This window comes from Falco cherrug, chromosome 6 (genome assembly GCF_023634085.1).
Source record: "Falco cherrug isolate bFalChe1 chromosome 6, bFalChe1.pri, whole genome shotgun sequence".
Lineage (NCBI taxonomy): Eukaryota > Metazoa > Chordata > Aves > Falconiformes > Falconidae > Falco > Falco cherrug.
In genome coordinates, this window is record NC_073702.1 from 18,861,594 (window position 1) to 18,887,555 (window position 25,962).

General features: G+C 39.5%; 1 protein-coding gene across 2 annotated transcripts in view; it reads right to left on the reverse strand.

The window, feature by feature from the left end:
• Nucleotides 1–25,962, reverse strand: part of LRRC1 (leucine rich repeat containing 1) — a 106,776-nt gene that overhangs the window by 17,619 nt on the left and 63,195 nt on the right. Inside the window, exons 11-17 of one of the 2 annotated variants that reach the window (XM_055714502.1) lie at nucleotides 21,009–21,124; nucleotides 19,910–20,082; nucleotides 18,157–18,293; nucleotides 5,559–5,762; nucleotides 3,143–3,379; nucleotides 1,159–1,248; nucleotides 393–470 (exon numbers count right to left, since the gene is read on the reverse strand). In XM_055714502.1, the coding sequence (XP_055570477.1) occupies nucleotides 393–470; nucleotides 1,159–1,248; nucleotides 3,143–3,379; nucleotides 5,559–5,762; nucleotides 18,157–18,293; nucleotides 19,910–20,082; nucleotides 21,009–21,124 (1,035 nt within the window). Of the gene's footprint in view, nucleotides 1–392; nucleotides 471–1,158; nucleotides 1,249–3,142; nucleotides 3,380–5,558; nucleotides 5,763–15,057; nucleotides 16,287–18,156; nucleotides 18,294–19,909; nucleotides 20,083–21,008; nucleotides 21,125–25,962 lie in introns of those variants that run through there. The other variant, XM_055714504.1, reaches the window with a different exon arrangement.

The following is a 25,962-nucleotide window of genomic DNA, read 5'->3' on the forward strand; positions in this document are numbered from 1 at the left end:
TCTCTCCCAACCAAAAATTACCTCGGAGAAACGAGTTCATCTAGTTCATATTTCTTTGTAACAACTGCAATAAACATCTAGTAGATCTAATGCAGTGTTATAAGAAAGCTTCTTGGACAAAGTACAACTGCATTTGTGCTCACAACACTGCTTACTAAGACCATTATTTTCTTTTCGGAATTAGCTAGTAATATTTTGTTAAGCACCTTGAACATAAAGATCTGAAAACCAGAATATAAGAAGGAGGAATACAACAATATAATGTCATTATAATTTCTTTATAATGCAGTTTGGGAAGTCTAGATCTAGGTCTCAAATTCCCCAACTCCGAGCGATTTCATTTAAAGACAACAAGGGAACACACCCACATCACTGACAAACAACCCCTCTACCTCTGCCACTCTATCTCCTGCTTGCACTCCAGCCAGGTCTGCAGAACCATCTTTCAGCACCCGTGGGATCACCATCCCCTGTGATAACACAAAAGAGGTGTTTCAGATCTGACAGGGTTTCTTCCACGGTTTTAAATGTAAAAAGCAAACAGGAAGTAATTAATTTTCAAAGCTTGTTGTTCTGCTGCCTCCATTGAAATAAAAGCTAAATGTCTTCGCACATTAGCGACAATAAAAAATTAAAAAAAAAAAGCCTCCATGGCTGACACAAACAACAATGAACAGAAGTCATTAATTGTTTACACTGCGCCATGGGGGACAGACTGGGAAACAAAGATTTATTTAAATGATAATGAAGTGAGAAGATGTGAGAAATAGTTCTCTCAAATCAAGTTAGCTCCTGGGAATGAGCAAATGGGATTGGAGAAGCATGTGGATTGCCAAGGGAGTGACCCCAAATTGAAGTAGAAAAAGGAAACCAGCCAACGGTGCTTCAGCCATCAGGTTGTCATTGGAAAACCACTTGCTTACATCGGGTCTTGTCTTCAAAATCATCCCTCCAGGAAGTTCCCCATCAAAATCTACTGCCAGCTTCTACTTTGGGAAATGTTACCCATGTTTACCCTTGTTAGCCTTATTACAAAAACAGTGATGTTACATTGAGGACAACCTCAGAAAGAAATCAACAAAACACAACAGCTTCGAAGAACTGCTCATCGGTTTCTTTCTAACAATTAATAGATACATTTTGAGTAACGAAATGCACCTCATTATTGTCTTTACATGGAGATGAGCCCTTTCCACCAGCAATGCTAATACCAAGACTCCCCATTTGACTGCACACAGTAATGGTTACCTGGAAAAGAATTATAATGGGTAAGTGGCCTTATTAATCAAAAACATTGCCTATTAATTACATGAGCAATGAAAATCTATCTGAACTCTGGCAGTTTTGGCCCTGTAGAGTTCAGCCAAAGAAAAACGGTGCTATGCTTCAACACCGGCACATGCAAGACTAGCCTCTACTCTTCAATAACACCAAGAATGAATCATTTCTCCAGGGTTTACAGTCATGCCAAAACCATATAAGGCTCTTTGTAAGGCTGCTGACCAAACCAGTTGCTTCATAAAGCCCACCGATTTACCAAGTATTCACAATGGCAACACCACCAGCATACAGAAATGACAAATAAGTGGGTTTTAATAAGTTTATGAAAAACCTTTGCTTTGGAACCTCATCTACAGCCTGATTTGCTTACTCTCACCTCTTTTGAGAGCAGATAACTGGATTTGAGCACTATTACAGGTTGGGTTTTTTTCTTTTAACTGACTTTTGGTATGTATCTGTTAACTCCATCAAAAGATTTGACAGTACTCTAACCACTGACTTAAATGTAAAAATATCAGGAAGCTTTTAAAAAAGCAGCATAATTTGTAATTTATCTAGTCTGTTCTCCTCCTGCTGGTATCGGCAAAAATTTAGTACAAAATGTTAGATCATTTTTTGAATTTACAGGATTCACAACAAAGGCCAAATAAAATTAGTTTCAAGTTCCAAAGACAGCTTACATTTAAGAGTTTCCCCCCTCAGTTACTGGGGTTATTTCCTTATTTAGTATATAGCGTGCTTATTAGTAAATAATTATTTGCTAATTGCTAGACCAAGAATCACTTTAAATTTAAAGAACACCTTGACATAGCGTAGTGGAATCTGAAAGAAAATTGCATTTCACCTTCCTGCATTAGTAAAATGCTCTTATCTTCATTGATTTGCTTCATATCGCTAAGACAGTTCAGGCTTGAATATCTTGTTAAATTTTATAATTCAGAACATTTCAACACAGCTGCGCTTTAAAATTTAACAAATGCATGCAGTTACTCTTGCCCATATAACATACTCACATGAAATTTCTAATTCCTAAAAAGGTATGAAAATACCGTATGAATCAAATGAAAATCACCCTAACAAATGTTGCTTAGACTTAGCATTACCTGCACGCTTGAGACTTCACAAGCCCGTGATCACCAGCAGTGCTTTGGTGACGGGTCCCAGCACGGGTGCCATACTGGGCGAGCTGCCTTTCCCAGTGCTGCATCCCACGACCCTGGGGATGCAGCACAATTCTGACCCGCAGGCAGTCAGCAGAAGTTTGATCTGTACCGAGACACTCCTGGGAGCCGACCCATAAAGTATGTTTCCTCCTCATGTATGCCAAAGCATGCCAAGATAGGACAGATCCATTGAGTTCAGAGGATAGTTTTCTCCATAAACTTCAGCCCAAACTTGTAGTTCTCACTGATAAATTTTCATTTGAACATTCGCACCTCTTTTCACGGGACAGAGGCTTTCTCATGCCCTCAGGGTAAGGTCATGCCACTGCTCCTAAACCATGGACTAAATGAAGGCTTAGCCGAGTGCCCACCTGCACACACCTGTGGCTTGACCTTAAAATACCGATATATATATCGGATATATAAAATGAGACAGTATTGAATGGGCACAATGAAAGCTGTTGGTTTTTTTTAACGGAAAACTTTTTTTCCATATAAGCCAGTGGGAGCAAGGACCTCAGCTTACACTCTCAGTGAATGGTAAGTCTCATGACATCTGACATGCAACATCCCCCCTTCTTTGCATGTTTTATAAACTGCCTCACACAAGCAGCAGACTTTCCCATGGACACACGGACTTACACACACACGTGGTCCCCCCCGCATCAGCAAGCCCAGCCCATGCAGCAGTACAATACCTTCAGTGGGGGCTGTGGTGCATCCAGCACCCTTGATTCCTCTGGGATCTGTCCGCTCTCCCCAGGGAAGGTGCCTGCTGCCGAGATGGGTGGCTGCACCTTAGTGTTAGTCCCTGGAAGAGTCTTCCCTTTCATCGCCAACTTGTGCTTTTCTTGAGGAGCCATTCTGGTATTCCTTTGATCTCTCATGCTATCATCGGTATCAAAAAGGCTGCCAGAAAACTTGGAAATAGGTTCCTGGGGGTTAAAGATAAAAAAGGTAAACACGGCAGCAGCAAGGAGAATACGCACCTGATACCCAGACACTACCCATGGTAAATTCGGTTTGATCCTCTGTATCACATTGCCGTATATTCAGATTTGTTTCACTGAAGACAAAATCACAACTTTAAAGCAAATGTACAAGTATCTTTGTTTTACCATTATTTCTCTGGGAATGGTTTTCCCTCAACATGGGAGTGGAAATCGCAGGAACAGGGAGAGCGCTGGGATCCATGCAGCCTTTCACTAGATCCCCTGGCACATATAAGCACATATGCAACACACGTATACCCAAATAAATCCTGCAATGCCCTATTGAGAGGATGAAGCATGAGAAGGAGACTATTTTGGGCAGCCTCTGGCAGCTCAATAGCACTGAATCCACTGTCCCAGGGCAAGGAACCACACATGAGGCAAAGGAAAGAGCTTCCCATACAGAAAAAAACACATTTCTCAGTTACTCAATGCTGATATTCTGGTTTTGGGAGCACAGGTGTCAGAGGAAAGCCAAGGCCCTAGATTGCATCTACGTCTCTAAGAAGATCTTGTTTAAATAATTGGATGGAATTTATTTAGCTGCAAAGAGCAGCAAGTGGAGACCTGCACACTTAGTGATTTAGGGGTCCACTGGAATCAGAGTCTCAAAGGTGAGTCATCCCGAAGCTTGCTTTGAAGTCTGGCTCTAAACTGTACCTACTCTGAGATGCGGGAAGGAAATGACAATGTCACCCTATGCTTAAGCCTTGAAAATAGAAAAAAAACCAATTAAAACACATCCACCAAACAATTAAGGCTTCAGTTGAGTTCGACTGCAAAACACCATGTTTTCCACTTATCAGTTATGCGTGGCAAAGCAGTTAAATGAGATTCAGCCATGACGTCCAAATTCTGTTCACATTTTATGGATGCTTTATTTATATTTAGCTGATTTTTACTCCTTAATTTGATACATAAGGTTGAATCAGGTCTTCATATGACCATAATCCTTGTATCTTCTGTTGGCAGTAAAACAGCGCAACAAATAAAGGTCAACACCTTTGAAAATAAACCCTATAAATGTCTTCATAAGCTTGGAAGTTTAATACCAGAAATAAAAAGCAGTGGCATTACCATGAACAGCTGTGCAGAAACCCCACTGGACACTCTATTTTTCAATCTGTATAGGAGCTTTTCCACAATCTCTTTTCTGGCTGGGATGGAAAGAAGCATCACCAACCCCAAGGAGAGCAAGCAAGGCATGATTACTTCCTATTTTCACTTAAAAGGGAATTTATTTAGCTTTAACTCACATAAAACATGAATTACCTTTCTTCTCTTGAGAGAGATTCCTCTTTCATGGCACCAGGCTGACTAACCCAGACCCATCAGCAGTGCTGGGCTGCCATGGGGGCTGGGGAGCAGGGCTGGAGCAAGAGCTAAGAGTGGGGCTGAAGGAGGGAGCACTCAGCAGCAGTCAGGGGTAGGAAGGCAGCAGAGGTCCTGGAAGAGGAGCAGGAGCCCCAATTCCTCCTCAACCCTCAGCAAGCATCTGGAGGAAAGATGTGAGCAATGCCGGGAAAGGGAAAGGCTGTAAGAGTGCAATCACCACCTCCTTTTCCAAGGCTATGACTGAGAGGACAGCCAAGCTGCCTTCCAGGTGACAGACACCTGGTGGGCACAGGCTAGAGAAACCATGGCATCCAGGGTTTCCAGTTGTCAGCATCCTGGAACAGCTACCCAAAACCAAACATGCAGTGGACTAGCACCGCAACCTCAGTTTTCTACCATCCAGTCCTTGGGAGACACCGAGCTTCAAGCACTGTAGCAAACAACCTGCTTACCTGAAAGAGATGGAGGGATGCTGGTAACTGGGGATACAAGCAGGAGTAAAATAAAAAAAGTACGTATCTCATCATTGCTCAGGTTACTCATCTTAACCTGCAAGTTGCACTGTACTTTTGGGGGTTGGATGGATTGTTTAATTGCAAGCAAAGTAAAGAAATCAAATCAATATTGAACATGATTCTGTACCCTCTGCACAAGCAAGGGTGTGAAAGTACAGGCAGCGCAGCCTGCTGCTGACCCAAAGCACTCAGGAGCATAGCACTGCAAGCAGATCGTAGTTTCTTGATGGACACACAACATTGTCTCTCCTGACCTCAAGGAGACCACCTACATCATCAGGATCCTCCAGTTCCTCTGCTTCTTGTTCGGGACTGATCCTTCCTTCCCTCCATTTTCCGTTAGCAGAGCTGAATTTGTACAGGTTACCACCATAAAGACTTTCTTTTCCTTTCAACGAGGCCCAGCCAGAGCCCTGGGACCTCCAGTTATGGCCACTGTACAGTTTAGGAGACTTGGGAAGCCACCTAATAGAGTCCTGAGAGGGAGATGACAAAAAAAGAAGAAAAGAAAAAATAAAAGGCAATGAATAGATTTTAAGAAAGTTATTGAAATATGTATATGCAGAAATTGTCTGGCAAGTTCTGCGAGGTATTTTAGTATCTTGTAAATACTGGTTTTCCCCTTTTTACCTTGAGAGGTACCTTCAGTCCCAGAGACACTTTGCCAGTTAATGGGCAAGACTGGTGATACAAAGAGCAAACGAAGGCTGCTGAAATTAGTGGAAGCCTTCAGGGACTTAAGTGAGCACGGAACCAAGCCCACCTTCAGCATCGTAAAGAAGAATTAATGATCAACAGTCTTCAATAATGTTATACTCTGTACTATTAAGAAAACAAATAAGAGCACTTAGACCTTTAGTGACCCGAGTTGAAAAACCAATCAAGTCATCCCCCTCTTTTTATTCTTCATTAAATTAAATGTCCCATTTGCTGAACGGTCACAACAGAAAATGCAATACTATACTGATCTTTTAAGGTTTGCTGATTCTCAAAAGTGATTGTAGTCTCCTTTACCCAAAACATCCATTACTGATTTACATGCAAAAACCTCTGTTCTCCATACACAGAAGTTCATACATGACAAGTTGAGTCTTAAATAGATATACGAAATTAAATTTCCCTGAACTTCAAAAGTAATTTTTCAAAGTAATCTTCATATTTCTTTTAAGCTTTATCTTAATTTTGCCTTTAAATTTTCTTACGGCGATACAAACCCAACAGCAGAAAGCAACCTGATGCCATATAGACACATTATAGCACATGCTCCAACAAGGCAAAGAGATGGAGAACAGAAACTAACAAAAAAATTATCAACAAGCTTACAGTGGGGCAATCAGCAGCACACAGTGACTTTCATATTGTTTAAACAGGTATTTGATTCAGATTTAACAATTCTTTAAGCTTTTTGTCCTTTTTAATGAAGAATGGTTATGATCACACACACACACACACACACACATAGATTTCTTGCTTTTACCAGCACCACAGATGTCACCATCTCTATTAGATATAAGGTTGAGAAAGAAAAGGAGATAGGACAAGGCTGTCCATGCTGGACATACTGATTCATCTTCAGGTGCAGAAGGAGCTCATTTGCTTTGGTTTTAGTAGGGCTGAAAAGACTAGGAAATGGACAAGGACGGTATTCTCAGCCCCTCGTTGAAAAAGACTATAGGACTTTAAGTGTTGATATGAGCATAAGCCCCACAAAGGATTATTTGCATTGTACGTAGAAGGTATGATTGGCCTCTATAGGAAACTGCTGTTAAACCACATTTCGAACTGCACTGACACTCAGCAATACCACTGTTTGCTGATAAATAGCCCGCGCTTCTGGATATTCTAAACCACATCACCCAGGACTCTTGAGCTGATTGCCAGCTTAATTCATCAGTGAATTGAATGCGAAAGCAGCACAAACAACCATGACACAGTAGTGGCTCCTGTTCCTCCTGACCATTCAAAATGCAAGGCAGGGTATCTCCTCGTGTTTCTTTATGCTTGCCTTGAATAAGGAAACACAGGGCACCCTTAAATAGAAGTTTTGTTTCCTGTGGATATCAACTAGCTGGATAGCAATTCTAATCAGATAGGTAAATAGCATGCTAGCTGAAATTGTTTGCTATTGCTTTGGTCTGGGTTTATTTCAGAATATCTAAGGTGACACCTGCCAGTGTTTAGGGTATTTCCAGAGACAGTTTAAATCCTTGTCAACTTTTAAGCTCATTAGGAAGTCGTAAAACAATTTCACTCTGAAAATAAACACAGGTACAGTGAAGCATTTAATTTCTTTCAAGGGAACAGCTCATCCTTGTTTGACCCTTGTCCCTAATCCTAAACAACAGCTTCTCAAACCCAGCCTGCCAAATTCTGTAAGCAAGTCAGTAAAATGCTATTCTCTCAAGGTAACAGATACAAGATTTTGAATTAAGCTTATGCTGACAATTGCTTCACCATCTTAGGAATACATTCAGCTGCTGTGGTAGCCTCCCATACGCAGTACACAAGGAGCAAGCTGATGTCCATCAGTAGATTTTACATCCCTATAGTCCCTCACAGCCAAACTGGGAAGGCAGAGCTGCAGGGCATTCCTGCTCCCTGCCCGTCTTCTCCTACGGCTTTTCCTCACACTGACATACAGCTATAAGGGAAATTCAGTGTCTGCTTCACATCTACTGTAACCTAAGAGATTTTAGTCTCAATATTCTTCATCTGCAGCACTTTAAATAGAAACAAAATGACAATTCTGGGTAAAAGCTGTTCACATTTTCACTAGGTCTATACAACACCAGGGATGGCATTACCTTACTGAAAGCAGTTTCACAGTTTGGTTATACCAACGGCAAATGACTGAATGGAACAACCAGAAGTACCTTTTAGCCTACATTTGCACGCACCTGTTGTAAGCAAAACACCCTGTGGATTTTGCTTTCATAAAATACAATGGAGAACGAAAGCTAATGAATGCTGCTGCTGTGAGCACAGGCTAATGTTACTGTGAAAACAAATCTTAATCCTCAATTATTTTTTACAGCTCCATCCTTTTTGGTGGAAGAAAAAGCGTGAGGGGGGAGGGGGGGGTAGGGCAGGGAGCAGAAATAAGATGATAGTGGAGTTCTAATCCAGAGTTCAGTAGCAATATGTGAGGAACAGAGAACACCAGTTATGCTATTGCAAGGCCCACAGACCACCAGGCTGTTACCATGCCCGGCTCTTCACATCCTTTTGGACAAAGCCAAGAGTAGCCAAGGTGCTACACAACGCTGCAAGTTCTTAGTGAGGCCAGCCACATGCAGAGTTTGCTACAAGGAAGCGATGGAAGGTGCAGCTCTGTTTGCTGTGCTTTAATGCAAAGCCACTACTTGATCTGATTTTTTTACTGGACCTTGTTTTCTCTCCCAAAAAATAAAACCAAATCAATACTCTGATGTATAAACGAAAATTGTGTTAGATGTGTAATAAGCTTCCATCACCCCTCAAGGCAGAAATTACTACAGTTCAGCTAATAGATAGTAGATTTGTACTCAAAAAATAAAGTTATCTTAGAAAACCTCCAGCAATTTATTAGTTCATTCTCATGATATTATATACTACAGAACCATGCTTCAAGACATAAGAGGCTACTGGCAAATAGCCTAACGTTAAGAGAGAAAAATCAGTTTGTCTTACAGAATTTTACAGATGACAATTGATCTTCTTACTACCCAGGTAAGTAGTTTCTTCTGCTTCCAGGTAGGAAGTTTCTTCTTGTGTTATATACGTGGGGAAGCTGAGTCCCAGAAAAATTAAAAAGGTCACTGGTTTAAGTCATTAGTAGCAAACACCGAGTGAGGCACATAGCTTTATATTCTCTTAAAAATATTTGGAATAAAACAAAGAAAGAAGGCAAATTCAGTATTCAGGACTTGAAACTTCACAGGACTGTGTAACACTGATTTTTTTAAATGCAGGAGTGCTGTCTGGAGGGAAAAACTATTTATCAGCCTCATCAGTTATGTTCCATGGAAATACATTTTTCATCTCCCTTCATTAGCAATGATCCTAACTGATTAGTAAGATTTCCCTTCAATATTTCACCAGCAAATCAGGTGGGCTCCCATTTCACCTCCTTTCAACATGTTTTTCACGTTTTCAAAGGCTGTCTCTTCAGAACATAAATATTCCTCTGTGCCATAACCCTGTACGTTACGGGCACAAACTGTTCTCATAAAGTACAAGGTGTCTATTCTGATAAGATCTCACTAATAAATCCTCTAGACAATGAATTTCCTCCAGGCAACAAACGTGTGCAAATGCTACATATCACCCTAAATCATTCTGGCAAATGAAAAAGAATCCAGACCACCTTAACAATAAAAGCCAGGACAAGAAAACCACTTACATTTCTGAAGTACCATACTGAAACCACACAGTGACAATGAAACACCCTGCTTACAGCAATAACCTGGTCACCAGCAAGTAGAAGCCAGTGCTTTCTTTCAGTTATTTTGATATTTTGATTAGTTATACACCTGCTACTATATTTCAACTCAAAACTACAAACACACATTCTTGCCTATTTTTATATTTAAAAAAAAGACTTGCTTAAATAGCTTAGCAAATACAGGAAAGAAAATATCTTTAAAGATGTATTTCCTGGAACATAATCACTTTTTTTTTATACTATACATAATTGTATATATATATATATATATACACACACATAACTATACATATTCCACTAACTGAACACTATTTCAGACTCACTCCCTTTTTAAAGTACAAAAGGCTGTCTCTAAAAGAGCTTTGTGCGATTCACATGAAATAAGAAAGCTAAATGAAATGCTGCAGAAACAAAGGCACCCTTGAATATGCTTTAACTGTAGAAGAGGCAACATAAAAGCTGCCTGAACAGATTACTGAAGCAAGCCTTCCACAGGGAAACCTTGCTAGCAGTAGATACATGAGTTAATTCTAAACTTCAGTGTTCAAGTATTAACCAGCCAGATGAGACTTTTTTTAATTTCCTGAAGCCATTAAAAAAAAGAAATAATTGCTGTAGGTTATTCTAAAAACATCCACTATGCAAATGCTCTTCAAAGTTGCAGTTTTCTCCCCTTTTGAATGGAAAAAAAATAATTATCAGCAATATTCAAACAATCATTCCTTGTGCTAGTTAGTTTAGATTTTGGTTTGGTTTGAAGTTGCTTAGCAGAAGTCCACGATGTCATCAACAAACAACAGACATTCACTCATGTTTATAATTAAGCCGTGCCTTGTTTAATCTTCCAGAAATACAGGATAATCATATCTTCTAAGAACTACTTCAAAATGGTTTCATGCAGCCCATTGATCTTGGGTTTGGGTAAAACTGGAAAATTATTGGGAGAGATCAGAGAATCAAACTATTTCTATCAGTAGCACCGTCCAATAATTTGGTCAAGTTTGCTTCAGGACCAAAAGTAGTTTTAGTCCAACACAAAACTAACTTTGAAGAGTTAAGTTCATCTCTGTATTATTCTGGGGATGCTTACAAACCGAAATTCAAGCTGCTGATGCTTTGGTGGCATTTGCAAGCTCTGTGTGTGTGTGTGTGTGTGTGTGCGCATCCACGGATTCTGAGGAAAGTTAACACAGTCAGTAACATGTCTACTGCAGTGCGTGTTGCTAACAGGTTAGGTATGGCTGTCACCATGCCTCCAGCTGCATATCCAGAGATTTCAGTGAAGACAACATTCTCCAGCAACAGATGACCATGAAGAGAAAAAGTGTCAAAGGTTACTGGACATCAGGTGTCCGCTTCCCGGTAATAACGCCAGGGGAGATTTGCTAAATCCCTTCTCCAAAACATCACTGAGGAACACAGAGTTCTTCCCACAGACAACACTGATGCTGTACTTTTCAGAAGAGGACTTCCCCTGTATAAAGATAATCTACGTCTTAAGATCTCAGTGTTAACAGACTAACAACATCAGTGTTAAGAGGCACACCCTGAACAAGTTATAGATTTAAAAATCAGGCTGCCACGAACCCTTGCTCCTGAAGTTAGCCCGAGGCACAGCCCAGCCATACAAACCGAGCTCCTCAAAGCCCTCTGCGCCGCAGAACCCAGGACTGGCCACCGTGCTCCCACAATAACTGTACAAGAGGCGATAAAACGCACAGTGTCTCCAACAACCACCAGGAGAGAAGACGGCTTCTGCAGAGGAGCTCACAAAGCTGTCCTCAAACCAGGTATCTGCTTTTCCTCTTGAAAAAAGTGAGATTTTTAAATTAAGCTGGTTGAATACTGATTATATTCCTGACTTCAGAATGGCACTGTCCCTCTGAAAATGTCACAACTGGTTCAGGAGGAAGGGAACACCCAAAACATTATTGATAGCCAAGACCAGTCAGCTTTTGTCATCTTCTCTGACAGCAACTGAAGCATGGAAACAGATTTGTGTGTTTGATGAAAACTAAAGAGGGGAAACAGTCTTTACAAGGCAACTGAAAAACTAAAGTAATTTTATTTCCTGGAGCTGAGGCAAAGAATGGCAGTGCATTCCCCATTAACAAAATGTCTAGACGCTTCTGATAAATAGTATGCCTCGGCCCCAGTGGGAGGTAGACCTTTACAGTGAACAAGGAGAGGGTCAACTTGTATACTAAAGAATATACTTGGAAAAAAAAAAAATAATTCTGGTGTCACTCCTCTCCTCAAAAGCTAAATTCATGAGCAGCAAGTAGTGAAATCTGTTAAACAGCTAATCAGCTAAAAACAGTCCACCCAGCACTAGTAAAGCACCAATATCAGACAAGCAGGCTGATCAGCCTGTCCCTGGACACAAACAAGGCACTTGCTGGAAAGGACAGCGGTATGCACGTTTCCAGTACGCACTTTCCCACAGTATGCTGATTATCAAAAATATGGAGCGTAAGCCAGAAAAATAGTCTTGACACATAAATTATATGAACGCTGTGGAAAAAGCCTGGAGCAACACACACAGGATGGAAAAAAATCTGTTGCTACACTGACTACACTAACAATGGTACCGGGAGAGCGCTACCCCACCCACCCCCCACCCCCATTCTTGTAAAACTATGGAACTGTGCCTTTCAGTAAGGAGAACTCGCATGCAGTAACGGACAGGTTAATATTAAATCCACTCCACCACCACCGTCAATTGGTTTTCCCCAGTTACCTCTTTATAGCTAATAAGCAGCGTGCAGATTTTGTAGTGTTTCTTTCCTTGCATTAAACCAGTCTCTCAAAAAGACTCACAAAGCAATTGAAAAAGCAGTTTACAGAGAAAATATACGTTATGCTTACAAAATATATTCACTACTCAGGCCCCTCAAAGCAACAGCAAAAGAAAAGAGCCAGAGTCTGTGAAAGGAGGACTTAGGCTTTCAAGGACACACACTGCTTCAGCATAACAAACATCATCAGCTTTTTCTGGCTATAAAATACTGTTAAAACTGCCTGGAACTTTATTGACACTGTTGACAACTTTATTGACAAGTGTACCTAAACCACTTTATAAAATGGCACACATATGGATCCTCCGAGAGATCAGAGGGAGTGCTAGGGTCTAGGCTGCTGAGGTTCGATTAGGTGGAATGACATGTAAGTCACTTTCATGATAAAGCTCCAGTGAACCAGACATTTAGGATTTGCGGAAGAGGGTCGCCACTTGTCACTGTTTGCACAGGGAGTATCCAGGCATCTTTCCAAGCCCTGAAAACAAATGACACTTCAACTGCTAGTACTCCACTCCACCAGCAGCTGTTGTCATACCTCAAGATTTTACTAGCCTGGAAAAACGCACTTGTTGCCAGACTCAAACTCCCCATGCTGAACGTATATACTGCTGACCTACCTGCAGCAGAGCAGGATCTCAAATCGCCTCACCCAGAGAGCATAAACAAAAGACATTAACATAGGGCTATACAGTGTTAGTGCAGAAGACTGAAAAATGCAACTCCTCTTTCAGATCTCCCCAGACACCCAGTGAAAAAGGCAACAAAAATCCAGACTTCCATTACACAGCTCCACAATGTGAAGACAGGCGGCAGTCAAAATCATGAAACGCCAATACTCCCTCGGGGATAGTAGCAGGATGGGCTGATGGTGGACTTCAGCTCCTCCAACCTCTCATCCAGCAACCCTTGGCATCCAGTCTGAGCTCAATTTGTTGTCTTTTAGAAATGGAGGCAAACAATTTCACTAAGCAATTCATACCACCTGTCTCCATCTGACATGACCACAAGGAGACCAGCCACGCTAGGGTGTAGGAATGTGAAACTGTCCCCAGTGAAGGCAACAAGCCTGGATCACCCAGCCAGAGAAACCAAAACAAATATTCCTTCCACTATTAAATAAAAATAAAGCTAAAGATAAAAATAAATTGTCTGCTGACCAATTACTTCATGTCAAAGCCGACACAGCAAGTAGCGCCTGCCTTCTGGCGAGCTCTTGGGCTGCGCTGCAGCCTCCACAAGCCTGCTGGAGCGTACAGAAAGCGACTGCCTAGTGACAAAGCTCCTGTCACAAAGCTGTAACAAGATTCACGTCTTGTCTGGACTTCAGCAGGAGGGAGTACGTGCACAGAGGTGGTTAATTATTTTAATCTGGTGGCATGTTAGGCAAGGCCCAAATCCAGCCTTTACACATTCATTTCATCTTGCTGATGGAGCTCTCCTGTTTGTATCCAGAGCAGATGCTAAAACTGAAACAAACCACAGCCTCCAAATGAAAAACTGGCACCAGAGCAGAGTCTTGCTGCCTTTGGCTCTGGTCTGTCTTTTTTAGGAAATCGTCTTCATCTCGCATGAGCTTGCTGAGGTTTACTTGAACTCTGGGTACAGAGTTTTCTATACTTTTAAACTTCTGTTGTGTCAACCCCTGTAAGTACTTTAAAAAGAAAATTCTGCCCACAGTTGGAGGCAGCTGTGCCAAAACCTCATTTTCTTTCTGGTTTTATTCTAACAGCAGCTTACCAAGAATAACCAGGAGAACTCTGCCCTGGGAAGAATGAAATGCACTACCCCTGAGCTAACCTAACACCTATCGACCTGCAGCACCAACTGCAAAGAGACCATGTCTTGAAGCTTAAATGAGGAATCTTTGGAATGATAAGAAATCATAAAAGTTTCATGTATTTTGCCAGGCTGGATTTGAATATCTGCAGAGGGCTCGCAATACCTACTTGTTCAATATCAAAAAGAAAGGAGTGCCTTTTGTAACAGCTTCAAATAAAAAATTAGAAAGTTAAATTACAAAAATTATCAAATACCTCAGTTATTAATTTTAACGCCAAAGGTTTTATGACTTCCCTGATCTCCTCCTTTCCAGTCTTCCCCAGAAACCCTCATACAACCAATACTTACTAGAAGAAGTATTCAGCAGGAGAAGGGACATGGTTGGCCATACATGAAGTGTCATGTTTTTAATTTTGTTCAAATTTAGGTTCATTGCATTAGCTCACACAAAGTATGTCAAATCCTCACTCTGAACTCGGACTGCTCAAGTCCTTGCACCAAACAGGTTAGTGATCTTTGTTAGCTCATGGCACATGCAGAACCCAGAGACACCAAAAGCAATCTTTATCAGCCTTTGCAAAATTGCTATTTAGCAAATTCAGCTCAGTTAATACTTACCTTTATAAACAAACCAGAACTCACAGATTTAATAAGACCTTGAAATCAGCATTGGACCACTGGAAGTGCAACACAGTAACAATGATAGTAAATTCCAGTATTAATTCATACATACTTTAATTGCTATGGTTAGTGATACAATAAATCTACTGAAGCTTTTAAAGATTTTTTTTATTACGGTTTTATGTATTTATATAAAACCACCAAAGCACTTCAAAGACTCATGCTTTCTTGTGTAATACATAAAACTAGTTTCATACCGTGTTTTTGAAAGTTATCGTGCTGTTTTTCAAGTTATTTTACAGATGGCACATTTAAAAAAAACATCAATGGAAGCATGAATTCCTAGTGACAGCAACGCAATGCTGCATCCAAAACAAGATGTTTCATTACAACTAAGTTAAAGTGTGAGTGCATTATGTAATAAACAATAGCAGTTTGGTCATTTTAATCTTAATTTTGTTTACAACAAAACTAACATTTGTGCTTCACGACCTAAAATCCCATGATATAAACAAAAATCCTCTGCTGTAAAAATCCCAACAAATTACTGTCTGAAAAGAAATACATATCTAAAACAGGAGACCAAGGTTTAATCTACTTACTTTCCTTGAGAATTGCTATATTTAGGACTAATACGACATACAGACACAGTAAGGCACAATGGGTGGTACATACAAATGAATACAGTTGTCCATGAAACTTGTTCTCTTCCACAAATACTAAAATATGTACCGCTCAAGATAAATTTTCTCTTAAAAATGAAATACATCATCTTGTTATGAAAGTCCTATACAAAAATTTAAAATTTACACCATCTGAGCTGCCAAAAAAATAAAAAAAGTGTATCAATTTTCCACAAAACTATATTTCTCACCAGCACATCCAGCCACTGGGAAAAAGATATCCCAGCACTCTGGAAAAGAAAAGCATTATTTCCCCTGTGTTTAAGACAAAAATATTGTATTCTGCATACAGTAGTGTATTATACTTAAAAAAGCCTAGCACTATTAAAATTACAATATTGATTTGGAAATTACTGATTCACTGCCTGGATGAAATAAGGCACTTTCTTCCACTGGGCAGCACTTTTCACATATATGGAGACGATGAATCATGTTCTGGTTGAAACAAAAAGGGGCTCAGTGAGGTCCCAGAAGATGACAGGAACATTTCAACAGCAGGGGAAGACACAGGAGGTAAAACCTGGAGATGAAACTCTACACAGAAGTGGTCACTCTGTCAATGGCATTATTGACCTCGTTTTTGTTTGAATCCAGTCCTTTAGCAGCATTCATATCATTCCGTAAATTCTCCACTGTCTTTTTCATGTTCTTTAATTCTCCAGGGTGTGGAGTGGCTCGCCTTAGAAGTGTTCTCTAAAAATAAACAGCGCAAAAAGTGGTTTTGCCTTCATCTCTTTGAAAAACAACATACACTTTCAAGGCTTTAGCATTCACATACCAAGTATTAGGTATCAATCTTTTTATTTCTTTTCCCTCTTTTCCTTTTCAAACTATGATGCTCTATGCTGAACATTATTTTCATAGCTGCTGGTTTATGAAGACAGTGAAAGAGATTTTAAGAACTGTCTAGGAGCAAATTTTTTCATCTCTTGACCTACTAATCTGAAAGCCACTCAAATTAAAATTACAAGTTATGAAGATCCTTTTATAAATATAGTTGGGAATTATTTTTTTGTCCCCAAAAACCATCCAAGTGATTTAAGATCACATTTTGAACAAAAGCATTCAGCTGGTTTTGAAGGAATCCCGCAAGATCTCTTTACAGGTTCAGTTACATGTTTGTGTGGAGCCCTGTATGCCTTCCAGCCACACCACACACTTCGGTTCTCTTGTCAATTGAGAACAAGTATCTTGAAAAGAATAAAAGGGAGCATTTCTCTCCCATCTTAGACACGAGAATGTCTAACATCACCGTGCTGAAACCTTTACAATGAAAACAAAATTCACAAAGACACCAGTGAGCATCCAGATCAGAGACCAACAGAACAAGAATAATTGCACAGATATATATCAGTATAATACATATATACATGCAATTACTTTTCAGCGCTATGCATGTAAACTGTGCCAATCACAGTGGAACTGATGACCCACAAATTGGTGCATTGGTCAAGACTGCTTTGGAAACCTGCCCTTCTTGCCTCCCCAGTAGGATTGTAAACTTCTTTTTCCCCTAAAAAGGCTCTTGCCTCAAGTCAGGCTGTAATATGACTGAAAGCAGTTATCATTAACACGAGCCCTTGTTATTGTATAGACGTTCTCAGGTTGGCAAGTGGTTAAGAAGCATCATTCTGAACTCTGTTATCAGTTAAGTCTATGAACCATGCTTGCCAGAGACATTTAGTTTCTGCTGCTTTGGATTAAGCAACAACCTTACTTGAAAACATAAATGTTTATTTCCCTACTAAGAATTCTTCTACTTGCGTTATAAAGTAAGACCATGTTACTAGTGTGCTACAAGCCAGGCAGTGCCCTCAAGTATCTCAAGCTGAGCTCTAACGAGGACCGCCAGCAAGTTTTTAGAGCATCAGAGAAGCAAGCTGAAAATCTGCCTGAAGCAGTCTTATTGATCTTTACAAAGTTTTAATTGTTAATGGAAGTTAGTAAAGCTAAAGATCACTTTGTGTTTTGATCTTCAGGACATGCAGAGCCCAACTTAATGGAGAGGTCTTATAAGTACAGTGACAGATGTTCCCACATCCTTTGTTTAAGTGGGAAACTAATGAGCAACATTCTTGCTGTTTGTGGACATGATGGTTGTTTTGATGCAAATGGTGAAGGGAGGGGGGAGAAAAAAAAAAAAAGGGGAGGGGGGGATAGGTTGGCAATAGAAATTAGAGACAAATAATGGCAAACTTAATGGAGACACGTGCTAGAAACCTAAAGTAGACCCCATATACTTTCAGGCAGTAAAGCTTCACAGATGCAGAGAAAGATTCTGGAAGGAAAACCACCTGAGCAGACACAGCAAAACAAAGCAAAACAAAGACTGTTCTCAATCAGAACACAAAAGTTATACTCAAGGCAGAAAAAAATAATATTAAAAGGCATTTTAAGTCAATATGAAAAGTTTTGGCAGTCAACATGAACAGTTTCTGCTACAAACATGTGCAAAAAGCATGCAGTCACAGCTGAAATATTTACAGCGAGAGAGCTCAGATACAAATTACACTTTTGCATTAAAGTCAGCGTCTGCAGGTATCAAAAGTCTTGGAAAACATACCATTTCATTATCCTCTTCATCTTTTTCATCTTCTAAGAAGCGAATCGCACTGACTCTATTCACTGCCCGCTCATTCCATGTTTCATCTGACATTTCATTTACCAAACTCTCCAGTGCACCACATCGGGGTAGGTTATCTGTTAGAACAGCGAAACGTAACTGAACGTTCACAGCAGGTCTAAAACATCAACATGCTACATTGTTAATAACTGCAACAGCCAACCAATCACTCATCCAAGAGTTACAATCAGCTACTTTACTTTTTTCATAGAGAACAGAACTTGCATAAATTTCTGTTGTCAAGTACACACAATAAATAGTTTCTGTATACAATGAGAAATTTCTGTACTTGGAACTGTTTCAGGTTTGTGGCAGTTTTAAGAGTACTGATTATATCATTTAATATACTTGCCATTATACATGCTTTTCTTCTGGATCATGGTTGCCACCTGACATTAGCCAGTTCCCTAAATGGCATTCCGTAACACAGGATTATTGCTTTTACTGACCTCATCCTAGTTTTGCCAGGCATATATGTCCAACAGTCTTAATTCCAAGCCTTATAGACTTAAAGCCACAAGATTCATTTGGAGAGGAGGAAATCTAATTTCTAGTAGTTTAGAGAAAGTCAGTCTACCTCAGTCACTCTTCTTGAGCTACTCTTCTCTAAATATAAAAGGGTCAATTAGTTTACTTATTTTAATTCTTAATGTAGTTTGCATTCTTAAAATCCAGAAGTTGACACAAAACAGAGCCATTTCTACACTTGACTGTTTTAATGATTTCTATTTGCTGCAGCTGCACAGTATTGAAAGACTGGGATTAATCTAGGTAAGTTTGGATACCTTCAATACAGATATCTACAGCTGAGTTTTTATCCTCATGCAATTTCATAACGGGCCCCCTTTGTACTCAGTGGAGAAGAATCTACATGATTTATCTTTAAAAGTCTGTTCTTGGATGGAATACATTACTCTTCAGTGATTACAGCAAGTTTTAAGTTTTAAGTATTAGCTCAGATGAGTCCCCTTGAATGTTCATGTATAGCTATAAAAGCTTGAGGACAAAAAACCATCCAGAAATTACTAGAACAGCAACCCAGCCAACAGTGAAAGAGTTCATGGTTTCACCTGACCCCAAGGCAAGTTCCAGTATAAAAGGTAAACCCAACTTATACTGCAATTCTACATTTGTTGAAGATTATAATAAAGTTATTGTACAGTACTTTGAAAGAAAAATTTTCTTGCTAAAAAGTAAAACGCCTACTGCTTTTTACTAAATATGCAATTATTTTTCTGGTAAAGAGACTGTAATTGGAAAGCCACCGATTTTCACTACATATATATGTATTTAAGATGTATAATCAATGTACACAAATATGGACACCACTACATGGCCCACTGGCAAGCCTCCAAATAATGATATGATTAGGTCTCCTTCCAGGTCTGTATTTTATTTATCGTAGCTGGTATAATTGTACTTTGAATAACACTCACAGCCATGTTCTTCAAGTCTTCTGAAAACTAGTACGATTACAAAAAAAAAAAAAAACAAACACAAAACAAAACACACACACACCACAAAGAACACCCCAACCCAAAAAACAACAAACCTAAGTTTAATAGTGAGAATTCAATTAGAGCTTTGCTACTCTTTGTTCATTAGAGCTTATGCATGTTTTACAAACCTTTATGGATTCAACAACACAGTAAACAAAGTAGTAGTAAGGAAAAAACTGATTCTAGGCACTTACCTTGGCAACCAGGCTCAGAAGGCATTTGAGGAAGTAATACACATGTTAAAATCTTTTCTCCTGTTTCAGGGTCTGTGTCAGTCTGAAACGTCAGCAAAGGTTGGGACTGGTTATCAGACAACCATAAAGCCTTCAGCTTTAAGGTAGTCAGTGAAAGGGGAAGATACGTCAGCCTAGTTCAAAGAAGAAAAGTAAGAAAGTCAGGGCAACCTCTATGAGATTTAATAGATGGTTCATGACATTGACTCATAAGTATACATTCCTGAGCTGGAATAAACAGGGTTGAGATTAATGCCTCTAATAGAAGGCACTGCACTAGTCATCAGCTCCAACTACTCCACTCTTTTAAAGAGAATCTGCAGCTTAACTTTTTACCATAATTTTCTGTAGCTGTGAATAACAGACAAAACAACGCTGAGCTTTTTTTACTGCAGTAAAATGCCCTGGAAGGCAGACAGCTGCTTCTGCTCTGGAGCCTTAGATATAAACAATTGCCAGAACAGAAACATGTAAGTGCCTATGAGACAATTACATTGCATAGATGAGATGCCATTTGCTTTCCCCCTGGTTTTTTTTCTCCTCCTTTTTTTTTCCATTTCACTTCCTGCTGAGCAACTGCACTAATTTGCTGGTTTCTGCTTCAATCCACTCCCTTTTGCATTTTGGTGTCTGAAGCATATCAACCAAGATTCACAAGAAGCTACAAGATCAAACTGGCATTATTTGTTACTTGCACTGTATCTCCAAGACTCAGTATTAGTGTTACTTGACATCAAGTCTGGTAGTTTACCCTGAAGCTCTACCAAATTGCCTAGTTTCTCTGCTTAAATTCAGAAATATACAAATCCAGAGGTTGGGGTTTTTTTAAATTCTATCTTTCCCTCATGGTCAAAGCAATCCAGAAAATGTACTCATGACAACACACAAATTATGCTACTTTGGGCCAAGGGGGAAGACTACTCTGACAATTTCAACAGTAATGCTAAACAAAAGTTGTAACTGTTTTTTTATTACTTCATTCTTAGACATAATATCTTTTATTGTTAGAAAGAATTAAGTAAATCCAGCAAAAGAACATGACAATACAAAAATCTCTTGCCTGTTTCCAGCAACATCCAGAACATGAAGTTCAGTGGCTTGTGAAATTTCAGTGGGAATTCGAGATAATCTGTTGTCACGTACAGAAAAGACATTAAGACTGCAGCAGCCCCCAATCTATATTAGAGAAGAGGGGGAGGGGAGAAAAAAAAAAAGGAAAAAAAGTCTGGTTTTGTTGCAGTATAACAGTGTAAACAAAGGCATGCAGTACGGGTCATGTAGTATGTCACAGCACATTCAAGTTACAATGCCTGCCAGACACTTCGCCCAGAAGTACAGACTGCAAACAAGTGTTAGCTCAAAAGAAGTCTGACCTGAAGCGAGTCTGTTGGAGAGTTTCTTGAACATCTGTATCTGCAAATAATGTATATCCTTACAAATAGGTCAGGTCTGACCTACCTTTTAAAGCCTTCCATGCCAGCAAGAGATCAGTAACCATACAGGTGCCACTTTGTAGACAACCCTCATAAAGAATACCAGCTTTAACTTACAACTTTTTCTAGCTCTATGTTTTTACATATTAATTCTTTCTTTCCTTATAGCAACTTCAGATACAAGCAAGTGCAATGGGGCTTTAGGCAAGGCAAAATGCTAAATACACCAATCGACTCCCATACTGAGTCCGCAAAGAGTAATGAAGAGTTCACAAAAAGTAGAAGATTGTATGAATAACATCTTTGATGTCCTGTTTTATTAGAAGCATCTAATTTCAAGATGTTTCCCATATGAACTTATCAATTTAATCTAATATCCTCTGTCCCTACCAATTTACCCAAATGTAAGCATCTGCATTTCCAAGCTAGTTTTTGCGTGCGAAAGATGGGATTTTTCAGGCTTACCCTTAAATTATCTGTTTTCAGAAACATGAATCCTCTGTATTTGATTAAAAAAAAAAAAACAACACATTCCACCTTTTTGTTCCAGGTGACAATTACTACTCCTATAAACAACAAGATTATTGGTTTTAGCAACTTGAAAGCTGCTTCAAGGAACTCTTTGTTCCTATTCACAAAGGAAACTTACCTTTCTTTGCTTATCATACAGAGCTTCAAAAAGCACTGCTGTTTGTTTGCCAGTTCCAAAACTCACCATAAGAAGGGAAGAAAAAAATGTTTCTTCTCTTACTCCAAGTATTAGAGGCAAAATATCCTAACGCCTTTTGAAGCTTTCAGCTTAAGCGGACTTAGAACCTAATGATAGACAGCAAACCTACTGAAAGATCGTGTTTCAAATATTAGAGGACTTCTATATTCACACCAATGTAAGAAGGTTCTCCTGTCACAATATAGCCAACATGTCACTACACCTTGGTCAGAAGTCCCCAAATCAAAGCTGAAAATATTTGTGTTTTATTTAACTGTCAGTTCTGCCTCTGCAAAATCCACAATTCAGTCCAAACCAAACTTTGAGATTACAGACAAATACCACAAAAGCCTTCCCACTTGTCAAAGTAAAAATCATGTCGACTTAACCTACACTATTTACCAAGGAAAAAAAATCCATTTTCAAAGGATGCAACTGTGACTTAGAAAATAAAACAAAAAAATGGAGCATTTATACCCCACTCACCTTCCTTTGTAGCATAAATACATTTTAATGGAAGAAGGCAGCGAGCAGCTGCTCAAGGCTTCTGATTCACAAGCTATTTACAGCACAAAGTTACAGCACAACATTCTCTTGGAAAAAAAAAAAAGAGATAAGTTTTCCTTAAATCACTGCACTCTAAGATGCAGCTATTTCACAAGAATATCAGCTTTCCCAGCCCTGCATGTACACTAGGAGCAGCAACCTTGTTAACCATTTTAGCTTGTGAATCAAAGCCCTTAGAAACCAGCACTCAAATTGCGAGCAAACATTTCTTAGTGCAGTAATTCTGCTATTCACTTCAAAGCATGTACAGATTCCTAAATAATGTGCCTCGACACATTCACACAATACAGTGCCATATAGAAATAACACACACACACACACACACGCACTCTCCCAAGTGTCTAATTGGTAGATCTAACATGAGAAGCTGTGAAAAGCAAGAGATACAATTAGTAAATGTTGATGAGCTGGCAAGTGATGCCCAGACTGTACAGAAAGTGTTTGCTTTTCTACAAATGAAGTTTGCGTTATTCAGTCTTGGAGCATGGAGATCCAAACAGTTTAGCCAAACAAAGTAAAGCCATGCAGCCCTGATGAGATCAAAACTTCTATACTTCTGACAATGGAAAAATGCAGCAGTGGAACCAGCCGGCCTGAGTCGTCATGCATTTAAAGCAGCTTAATGAAAGGTAACAGTAGAATCATGGATTGAGTAATACTTACAGGCTTATCAATTTACCTGACCCATTAATTTTCCAAGCGGCTAACAATTAAGAAAATACAAGAGATGTTCAATTTATTTTTCTTTATCCATACTGGACAAGAGCATGCCAACAAATGGAGACAGAACATACATTCTTCTACTGCCAAAGAGTGTTAGAACTTCTAAGTTGTTTTAACTTCAGTTATTTTAACTTTGCTCTATCAGTCAACAGGCAATTGTTCAAAGGATTTGTTTTATTCAGAGGTAGTGAAGACTTTTTTTTTTTTTTTTAAGTAGGGTGGTGGTGGGAGATAATAGACAAACACCATTGGGTTTTTTTTCATGAAAGTTTTTAGAAAATGCAGCAGCATCTAACAAGCAGCACCAGGTGAGGTATAACAGAAAAAAGACAAGCTGACAGCTATTAAAAACCTAAAATTTTTTATCATTTCAAAAAAAAGCACCCATCTAGCAGTACAGAAAGACATCAGGTCCAACGCTTGAAAACCTAAACACAAAGCAGTATCACTGAGGCAAAGTACACACTAAATGGCATGCTGAAAGGAAAACATCATTGTGACCGCCACGAAGTAATACGGTATCAGGACATCACTGGTTTGGCTGAGAGTCATTAACTGACAGAGAAGCATGCTTTCCAAGGGTCTGATCACATGCTTACAACAGACTTTGCCAAACCACTGCATAGGCATCAAGTACACAGTTGAGACCACAAGCCCATTTAACAGTTAAGCACACAGTTCATTTCAAGCATAGATTTCAATTTAATGGGGACAAGCATGTGCTTAGTTCTAGGCACATGAGTAACTGTTCCAAAGACTGGAGGCTTAAAGAAGTCCTTGCATTCTTCTGTAGCGAGCTAGACATCAGGAAAAGGTCTCAAATGAGTTGTCGATGTCTAAGCCATACTCTTGAGATTTATTTCACTTCAGCAACTTTAATTTAAGGGCTATTCACTTGTCTCATCATACCACCTCCAAAGAACAGTCAGCCTAGATAAAAAATAAAATCAAAAACCCACTCATCAGACAGGCAGAAAATGATCATTGCTATGAAGCACTGATTTTGAGATCACTAATTTTACAGTACTACAAAGTCTGAACAAAACTGCTATTTGCATTCAGGTAAATGCTTCAGAGGAAGAGCGTCATGAGGACCCTTCTGGGTTCCACATAAAATCCTCCCCTATGGAGGATTTTTTTTTTTGCTCTTCTCTTCCATCTCAAGCTGAGGCTCATCTTTCTAACAAGCTTTCGTGTTCTGGAGAAGCAGTAAGACTTTGTCATACAAAAAGAGTATGTCAGCTTGGCTGCTAAAACTCCCCTGTACATTTTCTCATTATGACCAGTGTTCACCACTTCAGCCTCCTGCTATTTTGACATTCACATATCCACTGCCAGTCCATCCTAAACACTCCTCCAGAACTGCAAGTTTTATATCACTCCTCTGCTGATGTTTCTGATGAATCCTCTTCTCTACTGCAGACTGTTATTGTGACACCTGCATCACCTGTGTATTTTCATTCACCCGACTTTTACCATGCTTCTCTGTAACAATAACTTGGTAGTTGCCATTTGATTTTTCTTGCTGATGACACTTTTGCAGTTTTCTGGAGGTAAAGCCAAGAACAGCATGCAGATTCACCGATTCACCCCTCTCTTCCCATTCACATCCCTCCCAAAAACTCCCATTTGCTCCCTCTCTTGAGCCCAGCTGTCATTTACAGTCATTCACCACCACAGACAAAACGTCACTGATTATGGCAGCACATCCTCACATTGTTGGTGCTCTAAAGCCAAAACAGAAATTAAAGGTGGGAAACTTAGAAGACGTTCAAGTTACATTAGTTGATCTCAGCATCTGTTAACTGCTTAAAAGCTATAAATCAATTCTGCTGTCCTTCACGAGTTCGCATCTTTCACACAGGTATAAGCAATGCAAAAAAAGACAACATTACGACAAACACTACAGTGATTATTCTTCAGCATGTGACTAGTTAAAATCCCACTGATGTATTTCTTTCATTCAACTTAGAATACGCCTGTCAGCAACAAGAACTCTCACTAGGTTAATTCCGATAGCTATACTGGGAATTTAAACACAGTTCCTACTGTGTTGTAAAATCTTTTTGAGGCTGTCATAACCAAGATTTTGTTTGAATGCAAAGTAAATAAAGTCAGACTTTTCCTTGGCCCCACATAAAAGAGATTAATTCTTTAACTGCAAGCATAGAATACATTTAGAGGTGGAAGAACTGTCCAATTCACTATTATTCAGTTATCATTAAATTGGCTAGGAAAATCTTCAGCAAAATCACTTCAACAGCCCCTGCACCACTAGTGAGTAGTACGGGAGGAGTACAGCAAGAGAGCTTCTCTGCCCTCTGACTCAAGACAAGTTTTCCTGCATTTTTCCACAGTGCCTTTTTTGACTTTGAGACACATGAACAGATACTTTTACAAAAATGATGGAAGGGACAGGATATCAGAAGATAAAACCAGAAACAACAAAGCAGCCCCAACTTGTTTTTAAAAACAAAGAACTAAAAAGTACAGTTATGCCAAAAAAAACCCCAAACAACCCTGCTGGTTTTACCTACTATAGCCATAATTCTCACAATATACCTCAAAGCCAGGAAGGACGC